The sequence below is a fragment of the Gossypium hirsutum genome, chromosome A10 (assembly GCF_007990345.1).
Source record: "Gossypium hirsutum isolate 1008001.06 chromosome A10, Gossypium_hirsutum_v2.1, whole genome shotgun sequence".
NCBI lineage: Eukaryota > Viridiplantae > Streptophyta > Magnoliopsida > Malvales > Malvaceae > Gossypium > Gossypium hirsutum.
Window position 1 is genome coordinate 4,815,687 of NC_053433.1, and position 27,305 is coordinate 4,842,991.

At 34.6% G+C, this 27,305-nt stretch overlaps 2 protein-coding genes across 4 annotated transcripts; both read right to left on the reverse strand.

The window, feature by feature from the left end:
- Positions 1-278: 278 nt before the first annotated feature.
- Positions 279-17,690, reverse strand: LOC107943515 (probable LRR receptor-like serine/threonine-protein kinase At1g56140). Of its 2 annotated transcripts, XM_016877260.2 has the most exons (24): positions 17,289-17,690; positions 7,142-7,331; positions 6,979-7,050; positions 6,673-6,744; positions 6,249-6,320; positions 5,994-6,065; positions 5,810-5,881; positions 5,608-5,682; positions 5,455-5,526; positions 5,227-5,298; positions 5,006-5,077; positions 4,844-4,915; positions 4,633-4,698; positions 4,347-4,409; positions 4,027-4,071; positions 3,819-3,880; positions 3,314-3,693; positions 2,988-3,183; positions 2,736-2,891; positions 1,997-2,115; positions 1,682-1,892; positions 1,256-1,487; positions 953-1,103; positions 279-842 (listed from the first exon to the last, which is right to left on the reverse strand). In XM_016877260.2, exons 1-24 carry the CDS (start codon positions 17,410-17,412, stop codon positions 462-464), a joined length of 3,099 nt encoding a protein of 1,032 aa, XP_016732749.1. In that variant the 5' UTR covers positions 17,413-17,690; the 3' UTR covers positions 279-461. The 2 variants fall into 2 exon arrangements, with proteins under 2 accessions (XP_016732749.1, XP_040935584.1); XM_041079650.1 differs by lacking the exon at positions 6,673-6,744.
- A 681-nt stretch (positions 17,691-18,371) lies between these two features.
- Positions 18,372-26,536, reverse strand: LOC107943517 (probable LRR receptor-like serine/threonine-protein kinase At1g56130). 2 transcript variants are annotated; one of them, XM_016877262.2, is made up of 24 exons: positions 26,061-26,536; positions 25,653-25,842; positions 25,309-25,380; positions 25,051-25,122; positions 24,319-24,390; positions 24,098-24,169; positions 23,924-23,995; positions 23,735-23,806; positions 23,547-23,618; positions 23,315-23,389; positions 23,113-23,184; positions 22,960-23,031; positions 22,765-22,830; positions 21,954-22,016; positions 21,721-21,765; positions 21,503-21,564; positions 21,012-21,391; positions 20,659-20,854; positions 20,401-20,562; positions 20,002-20,120; positions 19,682-19,892; positions 19,359-19,590; positions 19,080-19,230; positions 18,372-18,973 (listed from the first exon to the last, which is right to left on the reverse strand). In XM_016877262.2, the coding sequence occupies exons 1-24, from the start codon at positions 26,200-26,202 to the stop codon at positions 18,578-18,580; spliced, it is 3,138 nt and encodes a 1,045-aa protein (XP_016732751.1). In that variant the 5' UTR covers positions 26,203-26,536; the 3' UTR covers positions 18,372-18,577. The 2 variants fall into 2 exon arrangements, with proteins under 2 accessions (XP_016732751.1, XP_016732752.1); XM_016877263.2 differs by lacking the exon at positions 24,098-24,169 and having other exon boundaries at positions 26,061-26,530.
- Positions 26,537-27,305: the final 769 nt, after the last annotated feature.

The window sequence follows — 27,305 nt, forward strand, 5'->3', positions numbered from 1 at the left end:
TATTTATGTTTTGAATTATGTGATAATTAATGTATTTGATTATTGACTTTTTAAATTGGCGGAGTGAAAAATATAAGAAAAATTGAAGTAATGTTATGTTCAATTTTAATTTGAATATTATTTACTATATTGAATTTGATTTGATTTCACTGAACTTCAAAGCAAATTCCAATTCATAAACAATATTATTCAAACAATTAACAATGGTGGTTGGTTTCTTCTTCCAGAAATGTTGACATGGTGAAAGTCGTGGTAAAAGCTCTTGCTTGACAATGTAGTACCTAACAAGGGCATGCGCCATTGACAAATTTCATTTATACTTGCAAACGCATCCAAATGACTTTGCCATTTACATCTTTCACTCTATAATCCATATGTATGTAGAAGTCTATGATTTATTTTTAACTTCAAAAAGTAGCAAATTTCTGTCTTAATAAGACGCATGCAAATACATAATCCTCTCATCTTTCTTCAGGAATGTCACTGACATTTACTGGAGATAGAATTGGTGCCGCCCCTGGGCCTGAGCTAATCCTGTTCTGGTTATGGTTGTCATTATCCTCGGATGCAGTCGATGCTTGTATACTTTCAGTCACAAAACTGCTTGTTAAATCCCTAAAATCCCAGTCAGTAAGATAGCTTGGTCTTGTTATAACACCACTCACTTCAATATCCCCAGCAAGCATAGCCACAACACGGGACATGGGTGGCCGCATCGACGGTGATCCCTGAGTGCACAAAAGGGCAACCCCGACTATTCGGAGAGCTTCATTTTCGTCAAACTCAACTAAATTTGGATCAACTAGATCCAGGCTTTGGTTATTTTCATGTAGAGCCCATGCCTGGAAACGTTGTAGAAAATGCATTTCATTCATCATGAGTTACATGTCCTTTTGAAGGCAATGAAAAACAACCGAGTACGAGAAATGAAAAAAGATTGTCCAATACATACCCATTCAAGAAGATAGATTTTATCATCCTCCAAGCTATTATCAGAGTTTGGTCTACCACTAAGAATCTCCAAAGCAACAATACCAAATCCAAAAATATCAACTTTCTCAGTGAGATGGCCACGCATTGCATACTCCGGTGCCAGGTAGCCTCTTCAACATAAATTAAATCCCATTTTGTGAGTGTTTATCAATGAAACTACTTTATCTAGTTACTTGGTTTACATTTGTTCATGAATATATGAATGCAAAAAAAAAAAAAAAAGGCATTAAGAACTCCTGAACAGAAGTCTAAAGAGACTTACATGGTTCCGGCAACCCGAGTGCTGATGTGCGTTTTCTTGTCATCATATAGCTTTGCCAATCCAAAATCAGATATTTTGGGGCACAATTCTGCATCAAGGAGAATATTACTTGCCTTAACATCTCTATGTACAATCCTTGGCCTAGATTCCTCATGAAGATAAGCTAACCCTCTTGCAGTTGCTAAACAGATATTGTAGCGGGTCGGCCAATCGATATGCAAGTCACTGCGTCCTGCATATATAGTGTCAAAAAACTTAATCAACTGGTTCAGTTATGAGTAATAAAAAATGGAGTAAATTCAAATGCTTATGAGTAATAAAAAATGGAGTAAATTCAAATGCTCATCATCATATATTTCCTGCAAAAAGACTGAATAGGGAAAAGCATCTTGCACTTGTTAATCATATATTACAGTGTGATCATACCAAAGAGTGCCTTATCAAGGCTTTTATTTTCAAGATACTCGTAAACAAGAAGATGCCTTTTCCCTTCAATGCAGCATCCATGTAGTTTGACAAGATTGCGATGTTGCACTGCTGATATGGTGGCTACTTCAGCAACAAATTGACTCTTTCCTTGGTGAGATGCTACTGAAAGTTGCTTCACAGCTACCACCCTCCCATCTGATAATGTACCCTACAAGGTAATCTAACTTAGCAATGTTGAAATATATACCATCCTCTCAAAAGTGCTTCAATCAATATGATTATTGCATCCTAAAAATGTAAAACATAGCATACCTTGTAGACAGCTCCATAACCCCCTTCTCCTAACTTGTTTGAAGGACTGAAGTCTTCTGTTGCAGCTTTCAACTCAGCATAGCTAAATGTGTTTGGTCTAGGACCAATTGCAAGAAGCACTGCAGAGTCAAGTAAGGCAAGTAGTAGGCTGTAAGTTGTAGTGATAAAACGAGAAAAAAAAAAAACTTTATCTAATATTTCAATATTAATTATAATGCTGACTTTGTTAATTGTACTAGAGTTCTAGATGCTCGGTACTCGATATGCAATGTTTGTGAAGGTACAAAATCATGTCTAAAGAATCCATATGCGACAACCATATTTGACACATATTTAGATATGAACATGGGGTATGATCCTCCAAATATATGAAAAAGCTTGGAAAAAAATGTATACTTGTATCGGTACATATCCTTATCCAACACTCACCAAGTTTAAGGTAACCTAGTTTAAGACTAGATATGCTCTAGGATTGCTCATTAAATTTAGGGCTCTCTCTCTCTCTCTATATATATAGTTAATTACTATTCAGAAGTTAAGTCATTCACTACCACTATCAAGAGCATAGAGAATTACCATCAACAAATCATTATCCACAGCCTACTATCTGGCTGAACTATTGACATAAAGGATTGAATTAGTGACATGCCTCATTGTTCTCAACCAACAGACATCTTTTGTAGAAATATAACCACTATGACAATGATGCACTTTGTATGTAAAGTAGTGATGCTCTTACCTTCCTCATCATCGTATTCTTTTCTTTTCTTAAAGTGAATAACTACATATATCAGCATCAAAGAAACAGCTCCAACAGGAACTGCAATACCAACAATCAGTGCTGTTTTCCTCTTAGAATTGCCTGGTGGTAACCCACTAACAGTTGGTTTGAAATCTAAGCCAACAAAGTAGAGGTATCAGAATCAGAAAACAAAAGCACATTTGAAGGATCTTGTAAGAAAGACTGGCTGATGTGTGTTAATATTCTTACTTGGGACCACACTAATAGCTGAAATGGATGGACCATAATAACCTAGTTCTGGTACACAGCAGGTCCCCTTACCAGTCCAAAGCAAGTGAATTTCAAGATGATTATCTGTCACATTAGAAATGAATCTCCTAGTAATTGCTTTCTCAGCCCCACCTGCCTCCTTTGATATATCGAAATCTTTAACTTGAAGACCCCCCTATGAAAGTGGTGATGAGATATAAACATAACTGTATTCATAGAAACACTCGAAATGGAGCTGTAGAAGTAACAAAATTTATAATCTACTCTTGAGAATGATTTCATTTTTCATATAAAGCAAGCATTACCTGAATATAAATATCAAAAACACGTCTTCCTAAACTTTTCCACGACTGAGTGCTTCTATCTGGATAAGCTGTTTCCGCAAAGAACAAGTTTATTGTATAAGGCCCATTCTCAAGGCCTAAGCCATAGTATCTGAGGGATACAGGGGATATCCTTGAAGTAAGATAAAGCGCAGGAGTGTTGGTGCCTTTCACTTGTGCATTTGTGTTTTGCACATACAGTGGGTTCTCCCTGTCTTCATACAATCCTACATTGCTAACTGCCCATTTTTGCGTATTTGTTACATTAAATGTTGCTGCGCCCAAGGAATTATTCTCAGCCTCAAACACTATGCCATCAGCCGTCATCTGCGGACCACCACACTTGATTGCAAAGTTTGCATCTGCCATGCAACCATTGAAACATGTTTAGCAAATAACTAATAAATGGTCAAAATTCCCGTTGGAATTTATATATAATTCAAACCTCAACAACATAGACTGATGCCAAAGTTTTAGCTAAGCTTACATCGTGGAGAATTTCTATTGCATGGGAAGCCTCTTTGAAGGCACTGCAATCCGGGTAAAAGTCTGTAATTTGAAAAATATTTATAGTCCATCTGGATTTGACACTTGAAAATAATGCATTCCATGGATGAAATGATCGCAACTGCTTACTCATGGGGAAAAGATGGAAAGGAAAAGGGAAAACAGAGGATGGTTGGACAATATCTCACCTTATGTCTGAGCTATTGAGTGAGAAGTTGTTGGCCACTACATTCCTACATAGAATTCCAGAAAAAAATCTTACTCCTAGTCCATATCAGAAAATATTTAATGAATTAATTTTCACATCCCCCATGTGTATTATGTATAGACCCTCAAATATTGGACTTATCGGCACATTCATTGTTTTTAATGTCCATATGTACATCTAAACTCATGGTGATTATAAGGGGGATAAAAGCTCCATTTGAGCACTAGCAAGCCTCATGCTCAAAGCAATGTACTGAATTGGAAACCAAAGATAGGAAGTGTCATGGATTAAGAGATGTACAGTTGTAAGCTTGAATCTATCCATGGGGGCAAATTTCCCGATAGCTGATTGTAAGACACATCTCTGCATCAGAGTAGATTAGTTAACAATGATAGATTTACAACTACAGATATTATAAATGGTGCGTGCCTACAACATCAAAAACTCCTCATGTGCAGAAAGGGATAAACATTGATTGGGATTTAAAAATGATGCATCAGGGAAAAATCTTAAACTCAAAACATAAATCATAAGAAAACTTGTTAACTAATTCAATGACATACATCACAGTGATATGATGACTTACATACTCTTAAGAATTTCGCTCTTTTGGCTAGGAAGGGTACCTGACAGACTATTATTTCCAAGAAACCTGACCATTTCAACATCATGAAAAGAAGAAACAACATAAATAATTACGTTATGTGGAAACAATGTGGTTGAAGCAGATATTAGCGATCAACTAGACATAAAGTGAGATTTTCAAGCAACGAAAGAGAGAGTTTCTTGGAATTTACAAGTATGTAAGAGAATTCATATTGAACAGTTTACTTGGAATTTGTCCAGTTAAGTTGTTAAAACTCAAATCCCTGGATGAGAAAGAAAAGACATTAATAGTAAAGAAATGGACTTTTCATTTAGTATACAGTATTAACAATAAATTTGTGAATAGAACTTACAGCTTTTGTAAAGATTGGAAATCTGAGATGTCAGAGGGAATGCTACCAGTGAGTAAAACGTTTCTTAGAACTCTACAATACAGGAAAAAAAGAAAAAAAAGTAAAGTTTGTTATTCCGTAAATTTAGGTAAAACCATGAAACTAAATGGGAAAAAAAAAGAAAAAAAGAAAAAATAAAGATAGAGATAAGATCAAGATGTTAAATGGTATGCTTAACTCACAAGTCTGATATGTTCTTTAAATTTCTAACGAAATCAAGCGAAGAGCTCCCGTTGTATATACCGGTAATTCGCCTATATACATGATTATACACAAGGACCAAACAAATACATATATATCAGAAGATATTACATGCATTGATGTGTGAGCATGAGGAGAAGAGAGGCTTGGGAGGGACTATTGGGAGGGTGGGGGAATAACATGGAATACAAAATATTAAATTTACTCACAAAATGGTAAGAGAGGTTAAGTTCCCAATGTTAGATGGTATAGGCCCTTCAAAAGAGTTCCCTTCAAGTCTCCTATAGATTGACAGATTAGTCGGGGAAGTAGCACAAGAAAAATCTACATTCACGGTTATTTCTCATGTTTGGAAAACATACAATGATGCAAGCCTTGTCCAGTTACTTCCAATAAATTCAGGTATTTTGCCTGTGAAAGCGTTGTCAGATGCCCCCCTGAAATTCAACAAGCCATTATAATTAAGCTAAGCTAGGCCAAGGCAACTTTCCGGAACTGAAGAACAAAAACCAACAAGCATATATATAGAAGAATAAGATATTCATAGTCGTAGAAATTTCTTACACAATTTGCAAATTTTGAAGGTTTGCAAATGTTGAGGGGATTTTACCGGTCAATCCACAACTGTTAATGTAACTGTCAACAACAATCATAAGCCAAAGTTATCTTAATTATTCAGATGATAAACATATTAATACAATATTAATTACATGCCTAAAAAAGAAGTAGAGATCAAGTTACAACTTACAGTTGTTGAAGCTCAACTAGATTACCCAACTCTGGTGGGATTGTTCCTGAGAAATTATTAATACCAAGAGACCTGCATGATGTACAACCACAAAATTTATATTTTATGTTTTGGGTGAAGAACTCAGAACAATAATAGGTACTATTTGTATTATAAAGAGAAAAACAAACTTATAAGTATACATATTATATATGTGCTGTATGATGAAGATCATTCATGTATGTTTTATGCGTGGAGAATTTGTTCAAGTCTTACAGCAGATAGAGCTCCTTGAGATTTCCAATCTCCTTTGGGATGGGTCCAGATAATGAATTCTGGGCAACTGACCTGTCATTTTTATAAAGTGTCATCCAAAGAATCAGTACGTCTTGGATCAATACAAGAAATCACCAACAACAATAATAGGTTAAATCAATAGCATTTTGCAATTCAAATGAGTTCATAATCACCATTTTGATCAGAAAGTTAAAAAAGGAGATGAGTATGAATAATATATCGTTCATTAAAATAAAATGCTTGAATTCCTAGGAAACAGATGAAAATTGTTACTAACACAATAAGTATATTATTGGCTTAATTTTGACAGTAATTAATTATATTAAATAGTATGAATTCCATTGGTCATATTACTAGAAAGACCTTAAAAATTATATATAAGTGATAATATTGGAGCACTCACAGTAATCCTAGTCTAGACATATTTCCAATAAATGCTGGCAAGGGACCTGTGAAGAAGTTTTGATCAATCTTCCTGCATCACCAAAACCTATTAATGAATCTTCCTTACTATAATTAGAACAACAAAAATCTTCAAGCAAACATACGCACACGTATATGTCCCGTATTCAACTATAAAAGAACAAAAAATTTTATTCATTGGAAGGCCTTAAATTTAGTTAAAGTATTAAATCTTGGGTTATTTAAACAACTGAATGGCATGCATAAAGAGAAAGAAGAGAGAGAGAGAGAGAGAGAATGTTCATACAAGAAGTTGAGATATCTAAAAGCTAAAAGCTCTTCAGGTATCCTTCCTCGTTTCTCCAGAGAAAATACCCTCCTGAGATCATCAAAACATAAATGGAAATTAAATAAGAAGATGAGTATAATATATGGAAGAGATGAAGGAGAGCATAGAGAAATAGAGATACAGTCTAGTAATGTGGCAGAGGGTGGAATTTTCGAAGGAACAGTCACATCTGATAGATGGATTATTAGCAGAGTCTTCAAACACTGAATCGCTTTGACTGAGAGCAACTCCGCTGCATGGCTCTCCACTGATGTTCCAACCTTCTGGCGCTTGAGTTTCCCATTGTTGGAATATTGCATTCAATGCCCTCACTTCACATCAACAAAAATAAAAAGATTACTATATATGTAAGTGGCATAATGGTAGCAAAAGCTCTTATAGAGGATTGCTGTAATGGTTTGAGCAAAAATAGAAAGATGAACCAAAAAAGAAGAGAAGCCCCGAGAGTGTTTGGAGGAAGATGGCTCATTTCAACAAGGTGAAACTTGGGTTGATACAGCCATTTAGTGGCGAGCTATGTGATGGGGAAGGGAGAACTGAAGGGTGCATTAGTCGTTGTGGAATTGTAGTAATAGAGTAAAAAAATTTGACCGGGGGCACTGTCAGAGTATCAGACCCTGATTGAAGACATTCAAAGACTGAAAATTGCACTTCATGAAGTGAAGATGGTCAAAAGAAAACATCCAAACAACAGGCAACTGAAAAGCCAGTGCTAAATATACTCTTAAAGGAACCTTTGGGTAGCAGTAACAAGAGAGATTATAATACTTTGTGTCTGCTTCATGAAAACAGTTTGGTAAATAAAAAGTAAGCCCCTTTTCCTACAAATTGAATTACCCTCTTGTAAGTTCTTTTTTTTTTCGAGAACTCCTTCATCAATGTTTTTATTTTTAGGCTAGATTACATCAACAGCACTCAAGCTGATAAAATAGTCATTCTAATTTTAATTTAATCATTTAACTTTTAAAAAATAATAAATTAGTCTTACTAACCATTTTTATTATGTATGTAACAAAAAGTGACTTGAAATTTAACCGGCCACCACGTTATTTTGAATCCAAAATATATATAAGGTAAATTACATCAACAGTCACTCAACTTTTAATTCAATCATTCAACTTTTAAAAAAAATAATAAATCAGTCCTACTAACTTTCAAAAACTAGATACCCAAAAAAAAGAACAAACAAAACCCTTTAATGAATTCTTCTTGTTTAGGAAGAAAGTTGAAAACCATGGTTTCCTCATTGTCATTAAACCAAAATACCCTTTTCGATATCCTTTCTAGATTACCCCTTAGGTTCGTGACCCGATTCAAATCCCTTTCCAAGGACTGGGCTTATCTCACCTCAACCACAACTTTCATTGTCGACCATCTCCGGTGCTCTTATTCTGATCCATCTCTCATCCTCCTTTGCTACAATACCTAGTCCGATTTCTACTTTGGGATATTGCTAATCTGATGAAGTTGGTTCAGCATGCAGCAAACTCGACAGCATGCAGGCCATGAAGACCAAGTCATGCAGGAGCTGCTGAAACGAGCTGAACTATTCCTATTTTGTTCATCTTGTAATCTTAAGTTAATGTAATGTACTTTAGTTCATTTAGAACTATGTTAGGTTTATGATTGATGTAATTTTGATGACAATTGAGCTGTTAAATCAGCTTTGTTTAAGTGTGCAAGCTTAGTTTTTCAAGTTACAATGTATTAGTGGTAGTAGGTGATGATTAGGTATCATTATGCAGATTTTGACAAGCAAATTGCTTGGTTTATGTATTGGCATTATGCCATTGTTCAACCGATGAATGAAGTTCAGTTTGTTCATCAACTTTTCTCTCATTTTTCCTAGCTTTTCTTCCTTCCTCTTGCTCGAATTCTCTTGTTTGCTCAGCAAGTCACGAGACTTGCTTAACAAGTCTGCACTGAATCTGTTAGTTTCAGTTACAGTACCAACAATTGGTATCTAGAGCCTATTTCTTAAGGGATCTGTTACACAAATCCATGGCTTCATCAAGCTTTTCACCAGCTGCACCTCAAGTCTTCAATGGAGAAGGCTATCACATATGGGTGGTCAAAATGAAGACCTACCTGCAGGCTTTCGATCTGTGGGAGGTGGTCAACTCTGATGTTGAACCAGAGCCACTTAGAGCTAATCCAACAGTGGCTCAGATCAGGCAGCATGCTGATGAAAGGACCAAGAGGCACAAGGCTATGTCTTGCATCCAAAACTCAGTGTCTGATGTGATTTTCACAAGGATTATGGCCTGTGAATCACCAAAACAGGCCTGGGACAGGTTGCAGGAAGAGTTTCAAGGGACAGAGAGGACAAGGCAGCAACAGTTGTTAAACTTGAGGAGAGATTTCGAGAATTTGAAGATGAAGGAAGAAGAAACTGTCAAGCAATATTCTGACAGGATTATGGCTGTGATTAACAGCATCAGGCTCCTTGGAGAGCAGTTTAATGAAGCTAGGATAGTGGAGAAGGTTATAGCAACTCTGCCTGAGAGGTATGAGGCAAAAATCTCATCTCTCGAGGACTCAAGGGACCTGTCCACCATCTCCCTGACAGAGTTGATCAATGCTCTATATGCTCAAGAGCAGAGGAGAGCAAGCAGACTGGAGGAGCACCAAGAAGGTGCCTTTCAGGCAAGAACAAATACTGCCTACAAAGGCAAGAAGGCCTGGAGAGACAAGCCAAAGAATGATGCTGCAAGGAGAGAAGGTCAGACTTGCAAGCACTGCAGAAAGGCTGGTCATTCAGAAGAAAAATACTGGTTCAATCCAGATGCTGTGTGTCAGTATTGTAAGAAGAAGGGTCATGTTGAGAGAGTCTGCAAGAGTAAGACCAAATCGAGGCAGAATCAGTTTCAACAGATGAAAGCTGAGGCTCGAGTAGCTAAGGAGGACAGTGATCAAGAGGAGCAAGTCTTTGCTGTGTCATGATCAGCTGCTCAGGAAAGGTCATCATCTGGTTGGCTCCTAGACAATGGATGTACCAACCACATGACACCTGATGCTGCAATCTTCAAGTCTTTAGACAGAAGCTGCAGAACTAAGGTCAAGATAGGAAATGGTCATTTTATTCAAGCTGAAGGCAAAGGTGATGTGCTGATATGCACTCTTACAGGTACCAAAGTGATTTCAAATGTGCTGTTGGTGCCTGAAATTGACAGAAACCTGCTCAGCATAGCTCAGTTGCTGGAAAAAGGTTATTTAGTTGTGTTTAAAGACCACCAGTGCCAAATTAGTGATCCAAGTGGATCCAAACTGATGGCAGTCCTTATGGTTGATAAGAGCTTTGTGGTTGACTGGACAAAAAAGTCAGACATTGCCTACACAGCCACTTCAGATGAATCCAAGCTGTGGCATCAAAGACTGGGACATGCCAACTTCAGATCGATGGCCCGAATGATCAAAGAAGACCTGGCTGAAAACTTCATCAACTCAGTGGACCATGATGATGTATGTGAAGTATGTCAGCTAGGAAAGCAGGCCAGACTCCCATTTCCCTCGAATCAAGCCTGGAGAGCCTCTGAAAAACTCCAACTGGTGCATACTGATGTGTGTGGCCCTATAAAGACTGAGTCATTAAGTGGAAACAGGTATTTCATACTGTTCATTGATGATTTCTCGAGATATTGCTGGATTTACTTCTTAAAAAAGAAATCAGAGGTGGCCACTGTGTTTTGGAAGTTCAAAACTGCTGCTGAGATTGAAACAGGCTGCAAGGTGAAGACCATAAGGTCTGATAATGGGACTAAGTACACCTCAGCTCAGTTTCAAGCCTTCTGTGATAAGGCAGGCATCAAACATCAACTTACCAACACATATACACCTCAGCAGAATGGGGTAAGTGAAAGGAAGAATAGGAGTTTGATGGATATGGCCAGGTGCTTGATGATTCAGAAGAATCTGCCTAAAGCACTATGGGCAGAAGCAGTTAACACTACAACATACATTCAAAATAGACTTCCAACCAAGGCTCTGGATCAAAAGACCCCATTCGAGGCCTGGTTTAGCTTCAAGCCATCACTGGCTCATCTGAAGGTCTTTGGATGCATCTGTTATGCACATCTACCTGCTGTTAAAAGGGACAAATTGTCTGAAAGGGCTCGACCTGGTGTTTTGGTGGGCTATAGTACTGTTAAGAAGGGCTATAGGATTTTAGATCCTTCAACAAAAAAAGTGTCAGTAAGCAAGGATGTGGTATTTGATGAGAGGTCATGTTGGAACTGGGAAAGACATGAACCTGAAGAAGTTTCTGAAGAACTTGCAGCAGACCAAGCTGAGCCAGACCAAAATGTCCCTGAAATGGATATTGATGATGAACCAGTCAGAGGAACAAGGTCATTGGCTGAGATTTATGAAAGGGCTCATGTAGCCATAGCTGAACCAAGCAACTTTGAAGAGGCTGAGGCTCAGCAAGGGTGGAAGCAGGCAATGGCTGAGGAGATCAGCATGATTGAGAAGAACCAGACCTGGGAATTGGTTGAAAGGCCAGTCAAAAGGAAGGTGATTGGGGTGAAATGGGTGTACAAAGCCAAGCAGAATGCTGATGGTACCTTGAACAAACTGAAAGCAAGGCTAGTTGTCAAGGGGTTCAGTCAGAGGTATGGCTTGGACTACCTGGAGACCTTTGCACCAGTGGCCAGGCTCGACACCATTAGACTGCTGATTGCCTTAGCAGCACAGCTCGAATGGAAAATCCATCAACTTGATGTGAAATCAGCCTTTCTGAATGGTTTCTTAGATGAAGACATCTATGTTGAACAACCACAAGGGTTTGAAATAGCTGGCAGAGAGCATATGGTCTACAAACTGAAGAAGGCCCTATATGGATTAAAACAGGCTCCAAGGGCTTGGTATAGCAGAATCGATGGCTACTTGACTGATCTGGGATTCGATCGAAGCAAGAGTGAGCCAACACTGTATGTCATGAAACAAGGGACACAAATACAACTCATTGTGTCCCTGTATGTTGATGATCTTCTAGTGACAGGAGGAGATCGAGTAGTGCTGGCTGACTTCAAGACCAAGATGCAGGAAGTGTTTGAAATGTCTGATCTTGGGGAGATGTCATATTTTCTTGGAATGGAGGTGTCTCAAGTACAGAATGAGATATTTTTAAGCCAGAGAAGCTTTGCCACAAAGATTCTGACCAGGTTCTCCATGCAAAACAGCAAGGCAACTAAAACACCTGTTGCTGTTGGAGAAAAACTATCGAGCCAAGGTGATTTTAAGAAAGTTTGTGAAACAACCTACAAGAGTCTAGTTGGTTGCTTGCTATACTTGACTGCCACTAGACCAGACATCATGTATGCTGTAGGATTGCTCTCAAGATTCTTGCATTGCTGCAATGAGAAGCATTTCCAAGCTGCAAAGAGAGTGCTGAGATATGTCAAAGGCACTTTAAACTATGGTTTGAAGTACAGCAAAGAAGGAAATCTGAAGCTGGTTGGCTACACTGATAGTGACTGGGCTGGCTCGATAGATGACATGAAAAGCACCTCAGGGTATGTTTTTAACCTTGGTTCAGCCATGTTTTGCTGGAGCTCAAAGAAGCAAAGTCTAGTAGCTCAATCTACTGCTGAAGCAGAATATGTGGCAACAGCAAGTGCTGTCAACCAAGCCATATGGCTAAGGAAAATATTGGCTGACTTGAATGTGCATCAAGAGGAAGCTACTGAGATCTTCTGTGACAACCAATCTGCAGTAGCAATTGCTAAAAATCCAGTGTTCCATGGAAGAACAAAACATTTCAGCATCAAGTTGCATGTTGTTCGAGAAATGGAGCAAGCTCAAGAAGTAAAGCTGATCCACTGTAATTCAGAGGATCAACTTGCAGACATTTTAACCAAAGCTCTTAGTGTCACAAGGTTTGAATATCTAAGAAAGAAGCTAGGTGTTTGCTCCATGCAAACCAAGGAGGAGTGATGAAGTTGGTTCAGCATGCAGCAAACTCGACAGCATGCAGGCCATGAAGACCAAGTCATGCAGGAGCTGCTGAAACGAGCTGAACTATTCCTATTTTGTTCATCTTGTAATCTTAAGTTAATGTAATGTACTTTAGTTCATTTAGAACTATGTTAGGTTTATGATTGATGTAATTTTGATGACAATTGAGCTGTTAAATTAGCTTTGTTTAAGTGTGCAAGCTTAGTTTTTCAAGTTACAATGTATTAATGGTAGTAGGTGATGATTAGGTATCATTATGCAGATTTTGACAAGCAAATTGCTTGGTTTATGTATTGGCATTATGCCATTGTTCAACCGATGAATGAAGTTCAGTTTGTTCATCAACTTTTCTCTCATTTTTCCTAGCTTTTCTTCCTTCCTCTTGCTCGAATTCTCTTGTTTGCTCAGCAAGTCACGAGACTTGCTTAACAAGTCTGCACTGAATCTGTTAGTTTCAGTTACAGCACCAACATAATCACTGACCTAACCTAGAATATCACTTGTCGGCATTTAGTTGTCCCTTTAGATGAACCGCTTCCTTTGTTCTCGAAAATCATAAGTTCAATTGATTGTTTGGTTTGTCTAGATGTTCCCCTTGTTTTGCTTCTGATTTTGTTTTATGCAACTTAATAATGTTAGCAATGGAGTTTGTGTTGTTTAGCTTAATTGACGGTCCTTTTGTTTATATCATCGTATCCCATAAAGATCTCGACAAATCCGAGTCGTTTTGGTTCTTGAATTGCTTGAATGTTGCTTTGGAGGATTTTCTCCTTACCAATTTGGTTCTTGAATTGTCTCCAATCCCATTTTGGTCCGATTTTTTCAAAGCTAATGACTTTGGGCAACAGAAAAAGACAGTTGGATCCCAATCGTGGTGGTTTTTCTATTGGAGGGTTGAAAAAGAAAAAAAAAAGAAAGATAGAATGGTGGTTTGGAGGTCAACGATGGTGACGCCAAAGATAGTTGTGGCAGAGACGGCGACAACCAGATTGTTGGAATTGGAAATAAGTATAAACATATTGGGTCATTTATGCAAAAAGTAAAAATATTGGTCATTTATTAAAAACAGAAAAGGAAGGATGAAAAAAACAGTCACTCAACTTTGCCTCATCTAACGTGGCAAGTTAACTGGCCACATTAGCTAGTTTATTAGCCACGTCACATGTCCCATTAGGCTTGTAACGGAAAATGTTAATGAGTGACTGATTTGTAAATTTTCAATAACGATGTTAAGTGACTGATTTATTATTTATTGATAACGTTAATAACTGATTTGTTATTTTTTGAAAGTTGAGTGATTGAATTGAAACTTTGCCTCGCCCGACGTGGCAAGTTAACTGGTCACATCACTTGTCCCGTTAGGCCTGTAACAGAAAATGTTAATGGGTGATTGATTTGTCACTTTTTGATAACGTTAGTGACTAATTTGTAATTTTTTAAAAGTTGAGTGACTGAATTGAAATCAAGTGACTGTTTTGTCAGCTGCATCAAAATTGAGTAACTGTTAGTGGAATTTTACCCTTATTTTTATATAAAAATTAACTTGAATCATACCTAATATTATTACATTAACAATAAATGTTTATTTTAAATTTTAAAATATTAAAATATTAAAATCTAATATTATAATATTCAATATTATTAAACATGAATATTTTAATTATTTATATTTGATAATATAATAAATTATTAATATAATTAATATAATAATTGTATTACAATTTTATATTAGTAATAAATTTTAACAATAATAATTTTAAATTTCAAATAATATTCTTAATTTATGATTGAAAAATATTTATATTAATATTTTAATAATATATTAATATTATAATTTATAAATATTTTATAGTATAAAATATGAATATTTTAATTACATAAATATGATTATTTGTTTAAATCATGCTTAGTTTCATTTATCCCTTCTAACTTTAACATGTCACTATTCACTCTCATATATGTAAGATTTTCAATTAAGCATTGTTTATTATTAATTTTATATAAGATATTAATTATTATAAAATATTATCTTATTAAAAAATAAATTTTAATTGTCAAAAGGAAATATTTTATAATATTTTATAACAAATATTGTTTCACTAAGAATAACTTTTAGAAAATAATTTCAGAAAAAATTGTCAAATAATGAAAAAATAATTTATACAAAATTATTCAAACACAGGAAAGTATAATGGTGCGTTTGGTTTTAGAAAACAAGGATTATTTTCGTTTTAATTTTCTTAGAAAATAGTGAAGAAAATATGTTTAATTAAAAATTTTAAAAAATAATTTTTGAAAAATAAAAATAAAAATATGTAAAAACTAAAAAATAAAAAACATATTTTCATTGTATTTAATAAAATTGTTTTGATTAAATGGAAAGAGTTAAAAATAAGGGATTTTTTTAAAGCTTCATTTTATATATTAAAATGGTTGGGTTTGAATCCTTTTAGAAACAACTTTTTATTTTTTAATCTTTAAAATTTTTTATTTAATTAAATTTTATTTTACTATTATAATACAATTTAAATAAATTATACTTTAAATTTTTTTTTTTATTTCTATTTTGAAAAATGCATACCAAATTCGTTTTCACTATTTTCATTATTGAAATAAATTGTTATTTCCATTCACCAAACATATTTTCCAATTTTCAAAAAATAAACAATTTTTTTTCTAAAAATGAAAATAAAAAAAATAAAAAAACAAAGAACATTTTCTAAAACGAAACATACCCTTAATTTTTTTTTCTAGAAAATCAATCTATTTTTAAAAAATTATTTCTTGTAAGTTGTTTTCAGTGAAATGCGAGCTTTTTTCATTGAAATATTCTGGTAACTAATTAATTTTACATAAAAATATTTTAGTGAGTTCTAATATATAATTGAGTTAAATATAAATTTTAAATACCTAATTTTAATTGAAGTTAAATATAATTTTTTGGGTAAACTACACTTTTAGTCACTAAACTATAGGAAAGTTTTTATTTTGGTCATTTAACTAAAAAAAGTTACAATTTAATCAGCGAACTATTCGAAAGTTTCCATTTAAGTGACGATTCGATGATTGGTGGATCAATACCTATTGACTCAATGATCCACTTTTCCCATAATGATATCTATGCTACCTAGTATCGTCATAATATCAGTCAATTTCATTTTTTTAACTAATTGAGGAAGAATTTGCAAATTAATAAAATCTGGCGGGCGAATTTTCCATCTTTAAGGAAAACCGCTTTGATCCCTTATCAGAAAAATTCTTAATTCTCCCACTGGGGCTTCTATTCTCGCATAAAGTTTTTGTCTCGGTAATTCAAAGGTGGGAGAAGGTTTTTTACTAATGAACCGATTCAAAATCATTCCATTATGGATCCCTTTCTCGATCAAAACAATAGATATCTAAATTTTCATAGGGACCCTCAATAATTCCTTCCAGGACCTGTTTGAATTATTTTTATGGATTTTGTCATTTCATCGGTTCGACTAAATAACGAGTAGAAGACTATACCTTAGACCCAAGTCAATTTGATATCGATAATTTTGTTTTTATTTTCTTATATTTTTAAATTTATTATTATATTTTATGAAAATATTTATGTACTTTTATACATTTTTTTGAATTTTTAAAATTAGGACCAAATTGAGACCATTTGTAAATTTTGAGGGTAATTTTTTAAAATTATAATTAAATCGATATAATATGTAAACGTTGAAGGTTAAATTTTTTTATTATACAAATTTTTTAACAGCACTAAACAGAAATTGACAAAAAAACTCAAAAAGTTGGGTGACCAATTTAAAAAAATTCATAGTTAAGTGACTGAAAAAGAAACAGGCCCATAGTTGGGTGACTTGTAGTGTAGTTTACCCTAAACTTTTTTATATGATAAAAACACTTACAAGGAATCTTTAACTTGTTTTCAAAAGAAGAAGAAGAAGAAGAAGAAGACTTTGCTTCATTGTTAACGTATCAAATAACTAATCTTAAATTTACTGGACTCCATCTACCATGAATATTGCAAGAAAAAATATTTATTTGTCAGTTGAGACTTGTATTATTATATGCCAACAGTTCCATCTCATAAACTTAGCTATCAATTGAAACAAAATCATTTTTTGTTTGAGGAAATCAATTGAAACAATTAAATGAACAAGAAATTATAATATATCTTTGCACTTAATCATCATACATTTAAATTAAGTCTTAACATTTAAAATTTTTCATATTTGAATCTTTCAGATATTGTAGATGGTGAAGGCAGATTACCTGGGATTTTGCAAAGATGGACACAAAGCTACAGACAGAGAAAATACCTTCAGATGGATCGGTGGTAGCTGTCGGAGTCTGAGCATTGCAATATTTGGTGCAAGCAATAAAGAAAATGAATAACACCACCATGCATTTGAAACAAGATGGCGGCTCCTCACTCAATATCATTTTTCTTTTGATTCCTTTCACCGATATAGTTAGTGTGACTCAACATTTATATATGCAGTCGGACTTGGCCGCCAGTTTTAGTTGTTAATCCAGCGTTGTATTGTTTTATTTGATATAAAAAACACAACTAGCTATAGGAAGGAGCTGCCTTGTCAAAAATAGACAAATATAAATATTTTTTTTTGCCGTATTGGTTAGGGCAGCGATGGCTGAGAGAGTTGCATAAGACCAGGCATGAAAGAACCCAATGTCCCAAAGTCGAACTTATCACAGGACTGTGACAAATTCATAGGTCTTACAATCTGATATGAACCAATCCCATGGAACTGCCCTGTACTGCAGGGAGGGAAGTGGGCAGTGCCTTATTGAATGGGGATGGAATACGGAGCGGGAACTTGTAAGGTCCACATCTAAGCTGATTTGGAGAGTTATCCAAATTCATAGTGTCTCTAAATCATTTGGCCAAATATTCAGTGGTGTATATTGCTTTCAAGTGATTTTTTTAAAATGAACGTTTTGCTGCAAGTTGGATATGGCGAATTTTATTTATATAAAAATCAGTCAAGCCAACAGATTTGGGTGGCTAGCTTAGACCCAAACTTCCATTTTTTATCTATCCACCATTCCACTTGCCAAATATTCTTCCTGATTATCTCAGTCCAATACATACATATATTTTATATACCAATTTTAGCATGTAATTTCACATGTCAAAATACCAAGTATTTTAATGAACAAAACATTTGTTACCTTTCTCAAAAAACTTAATTTCTATGGACATTTAGAGCACATTTCAGCATCTAAAGTTCAATTATAGAAAAAGTCATTTTTTTAGAACTATTGAAAAAGGAAATCAGGTCGGCTGGCCTACCTAGCATATACCAGATTTACACACTGAACAATATTATTCTGTTGCAACGATGTCTCACGACTGTTATTTCGGGGGTTAATCTTTGGACTGCATAATTTGCTATTTTTCATTGAACAAAAGAAGTGTATTCCAACAACTAGTCTTTGTTTGTCTGAATTTCATAATATTACGATACATATATTACAAGACAATTCAATCTATACAGAAATGATAATTTCTAGAACAACAAAGTAGGCAGAGTTGAAGAAACTGCATTATCATATGCTATTATAGCAGGCATGGAACAAACAACTCTCACCTTCCTTCTCCAAAGCTCTCCCTGAACCCAGAAATATTTACAGGAGAAGGTACTGGTTGATCATCTGCATCTGAAATGATCTTGTTCTTACTCTTGATGTCACTGCCGCTATGGTCAGATGGAATGGATGTTTGCGATTCATCCATAAAGGTGCCTGTGACATCCTTAAAATCCCAGTCAGTTATATAACTTGGTTTTGTTGTAACATTGGTCACTTCAATATCTCCTGCAAGCATACCAACGACACGGGACATGGGTGGCCTCATTGATGGTGATGCCTGAATGCATAGAAGTGCTACTCTTATCATTCGGAGAGCTTCATCTTCATCAAACTCCACTAATTTTGGATCAAGAAGGCTCAAAAGTTGGTTATTTTCATGCAGGGTCCACGCCTAGAGACATTGTAAGAACAAATTTATAATAATGAGCAAAGCCTTCGGAATTTAAGAGGTACTTGAATAAATAGTACTGCAAAAGGGAGATATCCGTTTGGATTACCCATTCAAGAAGATAAATTCTGTCATTTTCTACAGAATTATATGAGTTTGGTCTACCACTTATAATCTCCAAAGCAAGAACACCAAAGCCAAAAACATCTACTTTCTCCGTAAGATGCCCACGCATCGCATACTCCGGTGCCAGGTAGCCACTTCAAGATAATTACATTTCATTGGTGAACAATGTTTACTGATAAAATTACTAAATCTAGCAATTTGGGAACAGAAATTACATGCTACTAAGGCAGGATTCATGAACAAAAAGGTTGAAAGGTCTTACATTGTTCCAGCAGCGCGAGTGGTGATGTGTGTTTTCTTGTCATCATAAAGCTTTGCCAATCCAAAATCAGATATCTTTGGGCAAAGCACTGCATCAAGCAAAATATTGCTTGCCTTGACATCCCTATGAACAATCCTTGGCATGGACTCCTCGTGAAGATAAGCTAGCCCTCTTGCGGTTGATAGGCAAATATTAAAGCGTGTTGGCCAATCAAGATGCAAGTCCTCTTTTCCTGCATATGTGGTACAACAAATCTGATATAGTTGTTCATTAATAAAAAAAGAATGGAAAGCATAAATTATTACAATAAATTGTTTCCATACCCCAGAGAGCCTGATCAAGGCTTTTGTTCACAAGATACTCGTAAACAAGGAGGCGCCTATTTCCTCCAATGCAGCAGCCTAATAGTTTGACAAGATTACGATGTTGTACTGCTGATATAGTAGCTATCTCAGCAACAAATTGATCTTTCCCCTGGTTTGATGCTACTGAAAGTTGTTTCACAGCTACAACTCTCCCATCAGAAAGTGTACCCTAAAGTGTACTATGATTTAGTAATGCTATGTAATAAATCATCCTCTGGATAATTTCATCATTGTATGACAAGCAAGTTAGCATGCTAAAAATGTTTGACATTGTTTACCTTGTACACAGGTCCGAACCCCCCTTCTCCTAACTTATTTGAAGGACTGAAGTCTTCAGTGGCAGCTTTTAACTCTGAATAAGTAAATGTGTTTGGTCTAGGGCTGATACCAAGAAGCACTGCAGAGACAAGGCAATCAGTAACCTGTAAGTTGAAGCCAAAAAAAAAAGCTTCTCTAATATTACCGATTACCATGATTAGATATTACTTTGAAAGACTAATGAACTTTGCGGGGCATACCAATTTTAAAAGCAGAAGATTTTTTTCTCTTTTCTGTTAATCGGGTCTTTTCATATAAACGATTCCATTGATATTGAACAGAGATGTAAAGAAGCACCTTTTTCTGATATACAATGGATAACCAATAATATATATTTTACAATAAACTAATGCTCTTACCCTCCTCATCATCATCTTCTTTCTTTCTCTTCACATAAATAATTGCAAATATAAGTATCAAAGCCAATGCTACAACAGGAACTGTAACACCAGCAATCAATGCCGTGTAGTTCTTCTCTTTAGGATTGCTTGGGGGTATCCCACTGACAGTTGGTATGAAATCTGGAGAACAAAATAGCTGTATTAGAAACATAAAACAGAAGATAAGCACATGGAGCATTTATTACATGAGGATTCAAAAGTATTAAGGTGTCTTACTTGGAACAACACTAATAGCTGAAATGGATGGACCGTAATAACCATCTTCTGGTGTGCCGGAAGTCCCCTTACCAGCCCAGAACAGGTGAATTTCTAGATGGTTCTCAGTTACGTTAGTAGTGAAATTCCTACTTATTGCTCTCTGAACACCACCAGCCTCCTTTGATATATCAAAATCCCTTAGTCTCCGGGCTCCCTGATGAAGCATTAATGAGAAATCAAACTAATAAGTATTTCTAATGTAAAATTATGTGAACGTACTTGTAATCATAGAAACACTGCAAATAGGGGCAGTGAAATGATTTATATATAGCTTACAATGATATGAATTAGTACTTCAAAAGAAATATTACCTGAATATAAACATCAAAAACACGCCTTGCTAGACTCCTCCAGGACCCCGAGGTTCGCTCTGGGAAACCTGTCTCTGCAAAGAACAATCTTACAGTATAGAGTCCATTCTCAAGGCCTAGGCCGTAGTATCTGAGTGATCCAGGGGATAGCCTCGAAGTCTCATACAGCTCTGGAGTGTTTGTACTTCTCACTTGTCCTCCGTTGTTTTCCACAAACTGTTGATTTTGTCTGTCTGCAAACAAGCCAGCATTGCTAACTGCCCATTTCTGCGTACTGGTTACATTAAATTTTGCTGGGCCGAGTGTTCTATTCTCAGCCTCAAACTGTATCCCATCAGGTATTATTGCTGGTCCACCACAATTGAGTGAGAAGTTTGCATCTGCCATTGCCGACATTGAAATATGTTAGCAAAGCATTAACAATTGGTCTTGATCAATTATATAATTAAGAGCTCAACAACAGATATCGGTTCCAAAGTTTTAGCTAATACATCGAGGAGCATTTCTAAAGCATGGGAAGCTTCTTTGTAGGCATTCTAATCCTGGTAAAACCCTGAGGAATTTCAAAACAATTTTTTTATTAGGAACTTCCATAAGAATGCATTGCATAGTAGAGATAATAGCAAGCATTTCTTTTCATAAAGGTAAAAGAATTCTTTCAAGAAAGTTTAGGAGAAAGGAAAGTCGGGAGCTGCGGGACATAACTCACCTTATGTTTGAGCTGTTAAGTGTGAAGTTGTTGGCCACAAAGTTTCTGCATAAAATTCCATGAAACAAGCTCTTAGTAGTATTGTTTTGCAATTGATTACTTTTTTACAGTGAGATATCAACAACAAGATAGTAAGCTCCATTTGAGCACCAGAAGGGCCATAAGCTACAAAGTAGTGTTAAAATTAGAAAGCAAAGGTAAGTAAAGGAAGCATCCTGGTTTAAGATACATACAATTGTAAGCGTGAGTTTACCCAAGAAGGCAAGTTTCCTGATAGAAAATTGTATGATAAATCTCTGCATTAAATATGAGCAGAAAGTGAGTATGGAGTACGAATATATTGCCAGAATCAGGAGAATGTAACCTGCTTTTTCAACTTGGAGATTCACTATATGGAAGATGCTGACTTAAAATTTTCTTTTTTTTTTTGTTATGAATATATAATCAAATTTTCTTTTTTTTTTTGTTATGAATATATAATCATAAATATTAATACCATGATTAATGCTAGTTAAACTTTAATTGATTGAAAGTTCAAAAACAAATCAAATTAAAAAACTTTTGGGGAGCCAAACATAATTTATCATATTTTTTTATAAGTATTTACAGGGATAAAAGGCAATTTTACAAAAAAAAAAAATTTTTAGGGGGGGGGGTGCCAGCCCCCTTATATCCTCCCCTTGGCTGACTATGGTTAATATGAGATGGTGGCTAAAACTAACATTTTATGGAATAAGTTGATGAGTTAGAATGACTATTAAATGTAAATTAAATAAGTTGGTAGACTTTCACCAAAAAAAAAAAAAAAGCTGGTAGACATAAATATTAATACCATGATTAATGTAAATTAAACTATTTAATTGATTGAAAATACTTTTGGGGAGCCAAACATAATTTAACATATTATTGGATATGTATTTAGAGGGATAAAAGGCAATTTTACATTAAAAATGGAAGGGGGGAGGGGGGCTATGGTTAATAGGAGATGGTGGACATTTAAAACTAACATTTTATGAAATAAGTTGATGAGATAAAATGACTTACATGGTCTGAAGAGTTTCACTCTTTTGGCTGGGAACGGAACCTGATAGACTGTTATTTCCAAGAAACCTGGCCATATCAATAGCATGAAAGAGATGAATAATATGAAGTGAAAACTATAAGTCTTAAGCTGAGATTTTCAACTACTAAAGGGATGGTTTTCTTTTCTTTTCTTTTTTTTTTTGTTTGATTGCTTACAAGTATATGAGAGAATTCATATTGAACAAAGTGCTTGGAATTTGGCCTGTTAAGTTGTTGAAACTCAAATCCCTGGAACAGAAAGAAGTTTGAAACATGAGGCAAGCATATACCATAGATTATTGAAGCAGTTAACTTTTAGATGAAACTTACAGCTTTTGTAAAGATTGTAATTCCATGATATAAGATGGCAAATTACCAGTGAGCAAGACATTTCTTAGAACCCTATAGGGAATGAAAAGAAAGGAAAAATAAATATGTTAATTACATAAATTTAGATAAAAACACTTCATCTTTTTTTTTCTCAAAATGGAAAACCGATGATTACAAGAAATAAAGAGTATGGTTAACTCACAAGTCAGTCAAGTTCTTTAGATTTCTTACGAAGTCAAGAGAAGAAGAACTCCCATTGTATATATCACCAATTCGCCTACATGATTTACGAGCATAAAAAATAAGTACGTATATATACACATACATGCATGCATGCATGCCTACATGTATCACGCATGAATATGTAGACAATGGGAGAGAGTACTACGGTGGTCAGGAGTATACTATCTTGAAAGAAAGATATCTCTACTTACAAAGAATTCAAAGATGTTAAATTTGAAAAACTAGATGGAATTGGACCTTCAAAAGAGTTCCCTTCAAATCTCCTGTATAAATATTTGACAGAGTAGTCAAACTGATGAAAAATCTAGGCAAAGCTATCATTCTTGATGTCTGATTGAACTTTTATGAAGAATATAACCAATATGTTTTGATGAATTACAATTGTGTAAGCTTTGTCCAGTTACCAACGAAGTCGGGTATTTTGCCTGTGAATGCATTGTCAGATGCCCACCTGAGATTCAATAGAGCTTACTGTTATTATGGTAAGGTAAAGACTTAAGGTACGTAAGGCTATTTGTAAGAACAAGAGACAGAAAAGGAAATAAGCATAAAGAAGGGTCTTTCTTACACAATTCGCATTTCTTTAAGGTTAGCAAATGATGACGGAATCTCACCACTCAATCCACAACTGTTAATGTATCTGCCAAATTCATAAACCCATTGTTGTTATAATTTTAAGCGTAACCTATAAACACAATCATGTACGTCCCTCTACAAAGAACTAACGAAAGTTATAACTTACAGTTCTCCAAGTTCGACTAAATTACCAAGTTCAGGAGGCAATGTTCCAGAGAGATCATTATTACCCAAAGAGCTGCGTAACATTGATCCACATAATTTTTTTGAGAAACTTTTTGAAAAAAAAAAACCATTTTTACAAGTAAATGCTTGCTTAAAAAAGAAATATTTTATCCTTTACAATGGTGACATAAAGAATTCGTTGAGAGTTCCTTCAATTCTTACAGCAGATATAGCTTCTTGAGATTTCCGATCTCCTTTGGAATGGGCCCAGAGAAATTGTTTTGGGCAATTGACCTATACAAAGTAAAATAAATAAATAAACAATCCAAAGAAAGGAGTATTCTTGAATATAAGAAATTAGGATGAAACAAACTGAAAATTGTACATAGAAATTAGGGAACAGAATGATTTCTTATTCTAGTATGATAGAAGAGCCATTGTCTGTCATATATAAAACAGAGTGGACTTCACACACTACTGTTTCAACTTCATTTCAGATCAGCCATCGAATTCCACTAGTCATTATTTTGAAAGATAGTCAAGGTAACCTCATTGTTAACCTATTACATATGTTGCTTCAACTCTTAATTTTTTGGACACAGTATGGAGATATGATCCTTCAAATATATGAAAAAGAAAACTTTAAAAAAAATTTAAGTGTCAATCACATATCAGAATCCATTCTTGTATTGAGTCCAAGTATTGGTAGCAATTACATGTATGGTATTGGGAGGTTTATGAAAAAACAATTAGACTTGGAAGTGTTGAACCATAAAACAGCAGCCTATACATTTTCTGCATTCCTATGATGTTAATTCTAACTACTGTTTCGTCCAAAATTTTTTTTCCTAACTACTGTTATTTGGAAGGTCGTTCTTAAGGCCTGAAAACCAACAAAGAAATAATATCAACCAAATATGAAATGCTTTTATCAGATTCCCTTCGAGTACTCACAGTAACCCTAATTTAGACAGATTTCCAATGAATGCTGGCAAAGGACCGGAGAAGAAATTTTTATCAATTTTCCTGCATCACCAACAACAGAAATGATTATAATCAGTTACTGTAAAGCCAACCGGTTTCCTTAACTAAAAAACATTCTGTAAACATTTCAAAATCTGTATTCATTTGGAAAATATTCAAAATCAATGTTGGCTTATGAAGAACAAAAGCAAGGAGAAAATAAAGAGGAATAAAAAGGAACATTCTTACAAGAAATCCAGGTAAGGCAACTCCAAAATCTCCTCTGGTATCACTCCTCGTTTATCTAGTCCAAATACCCTCCTGATAAAAGAGTTTAAAACATGTAAAATGTTAGTAGAAATGATATATTAATCATTATTAGACTTCTCACAAAGGCCATTAATAATGAAAGGTTTTTTGCTGTGTATAATCTGGAAAACTATATGCTTAAATTTTTCCAGAAGATCCATTACCAGTTAATGTGAATGGAGTAGCTTTTGGATCAAATTAGCCTTATATAAACTGTTATACTATAATGATATATAGTAATGGCTTAAAAATATTGCAGAAGCGTGTGAGAGCAAGACGCATACAGACTGGTAATATGGCAAACAGTGCTAGCGTTGAAAGAACAATCACATCTGATAGCGGGGTTATTAGAAGGATCCTCAAACTCAGAAAAACTTGTGGTGAGAGCAGTTCCACTACATGGCTCTCCACTGATGTTCCATGTATCCGGCGCTTGTAGATCCCATTGTTGGAAGATTGAGATCAATGCCCTCACTGTTTTCGTTAACAAAGGATTACCATTTATCCAAACAATAATTACTCAGAACAGAGGAAGCATTTAATATTAATAAACAATACTGATAAATATATTTACATTTTGTTGAACATGTACTGTGTTTATCAAAACCGATTATAAGTACCATAGCTTTCCCCCTAAAATCAATTATTTGTTCGTTGTTATACATATATACAGAGAGAGGGAGAGAGAGAACCTTCAGAAGGATCGGTTGTGGCGTTAGTCTGGTTAGTCTGGGCATTAATGGATTGGCTGCATGAAAACAAAACAACCAAGTAGAAGAAGAGCAAGCCTTTGGAAGAAGACAGTGGTGGCTTCATCATCAACCTTAAAGCCATCTCTCTTTTTTTTTTTTTCTTTCTTCACAAAATAAATACGGGATTTGGGCGTACAAGTGTTTCTTATTATCAGTCACCACTCACATCTACTCCACGCAATGAGCCAATGGCTCTCTCGACTTCGTCTTCGATAAGAATTATTACTGGGCATTAATTAATCTGAGCTTTATTTGCTTGGAGATTTCACCATACTTCAAATTGTCAATTTTCTGTTAATGCCCAGGTCAACTTGAAAACATTATTGCTGCTCAACAAAAAAGAAAAGAGAGAGAGAGGAAGAAGACATGATTGCTGAACCAAAAGTATCAGCAAGTTGGAATAAATTAATAGTCCACCTCCACTCCAACAGATATTAAAAAAATATATATTATTCGATATTTAGTTTTAACTAAACTCCTTTTGGATATTTACCAAAATTAGAAAGCGAAAGGAGACTCAATCTCCAAAATTGTCAAAACATTTAATTTCTATTTTGACCGCTGATCTTAGACTTTGCTTACCGCTCCCATCAATCTGTTTCACATTATGCTAGGAAGTTTTTAGACTTTACGAAGAGTCAAATAGAATAAAAAGATGTATTTATTAATTTAAAATATTAGTAATTATAATTTATATTATTTAAATGTATATTTTTAGAAAGAAAACTTTAATATTTAAATTTTATAAATTAATTATCATAAAGAAATAACAATATTAAGAATAGATTAAGAAAAATATGTAATATGGATGCATTAAATTTTAAAAAATAAATAAATATCATGAAAACCAATAAAAATAATGTTTCGAAATTAATTTTGTAACTAGAATTGATGAAAAGGAATATGAAAAATACAAAATAAATTAAAGTTAAAATACGACATACCTTGTATTTTTCGTAAATTTTGAATTTAATCCCTTAACTTTTTAGATTTCAAAATTTAAGTCCAACTATTAACACTATTAAAATTTATTTTGTTAAAATTAGTTTCATTACAACATCAATTTTTTAGTTACATTACTACCAAAATGTCATACAAATAAAATGTAAAAAAAACAGTATTAACAATTGGACCTAAATTTTGAAACCTAAAAAATAAGAGTATAAAAACTAAAATCCAAATTTG

Bases quoted from the DNA above. Each gene is read 5' to 3' on its own strand.
- LOC107943515 (XM_016877260.2), bottom strand. From the start codon at position 17,412: ATGATATTGAGTGAGGAGCCGCCATCTTGTTTCAAATGCATGGTGGTG. The intron at 7,332-17,288 runs GTATTTTCTCTG...GTTGATGTGAAG, and splicing joins TACCACCGATCCATCTGAAG to TGAGGGCATTGAATGCAATA. The intron at 1,104-1,255 runs GTAAGTCTCTTT...TTTATGTTGAAG, and splicing joins ACTCGGGTTGCCGGAACCAT to AGGCTACCTGGCACCGGAGT.
- LOC107943517 (XM_016877262.2), bottom strand. From the start codon at position 26,202: ATGGCTTTAAGGTTGATGATGAAGCCACCACTGTCTTCTTCCAAAGGC. The intron at 23,996-24,097 runs GTAAGTTATAAC...TGAATTTGGCAG, and splicing joins TTAGTCGAACTTGGAGAACT to ATACATTAACAGTTGTGGAT. The intron at 22,831-22,959 runs GTAAGCAATCAA...TGATATGGCCAG, and splicing joins ATGAATTCTCTCATATACTT to GTTTCTTGGAAATAACAGTC.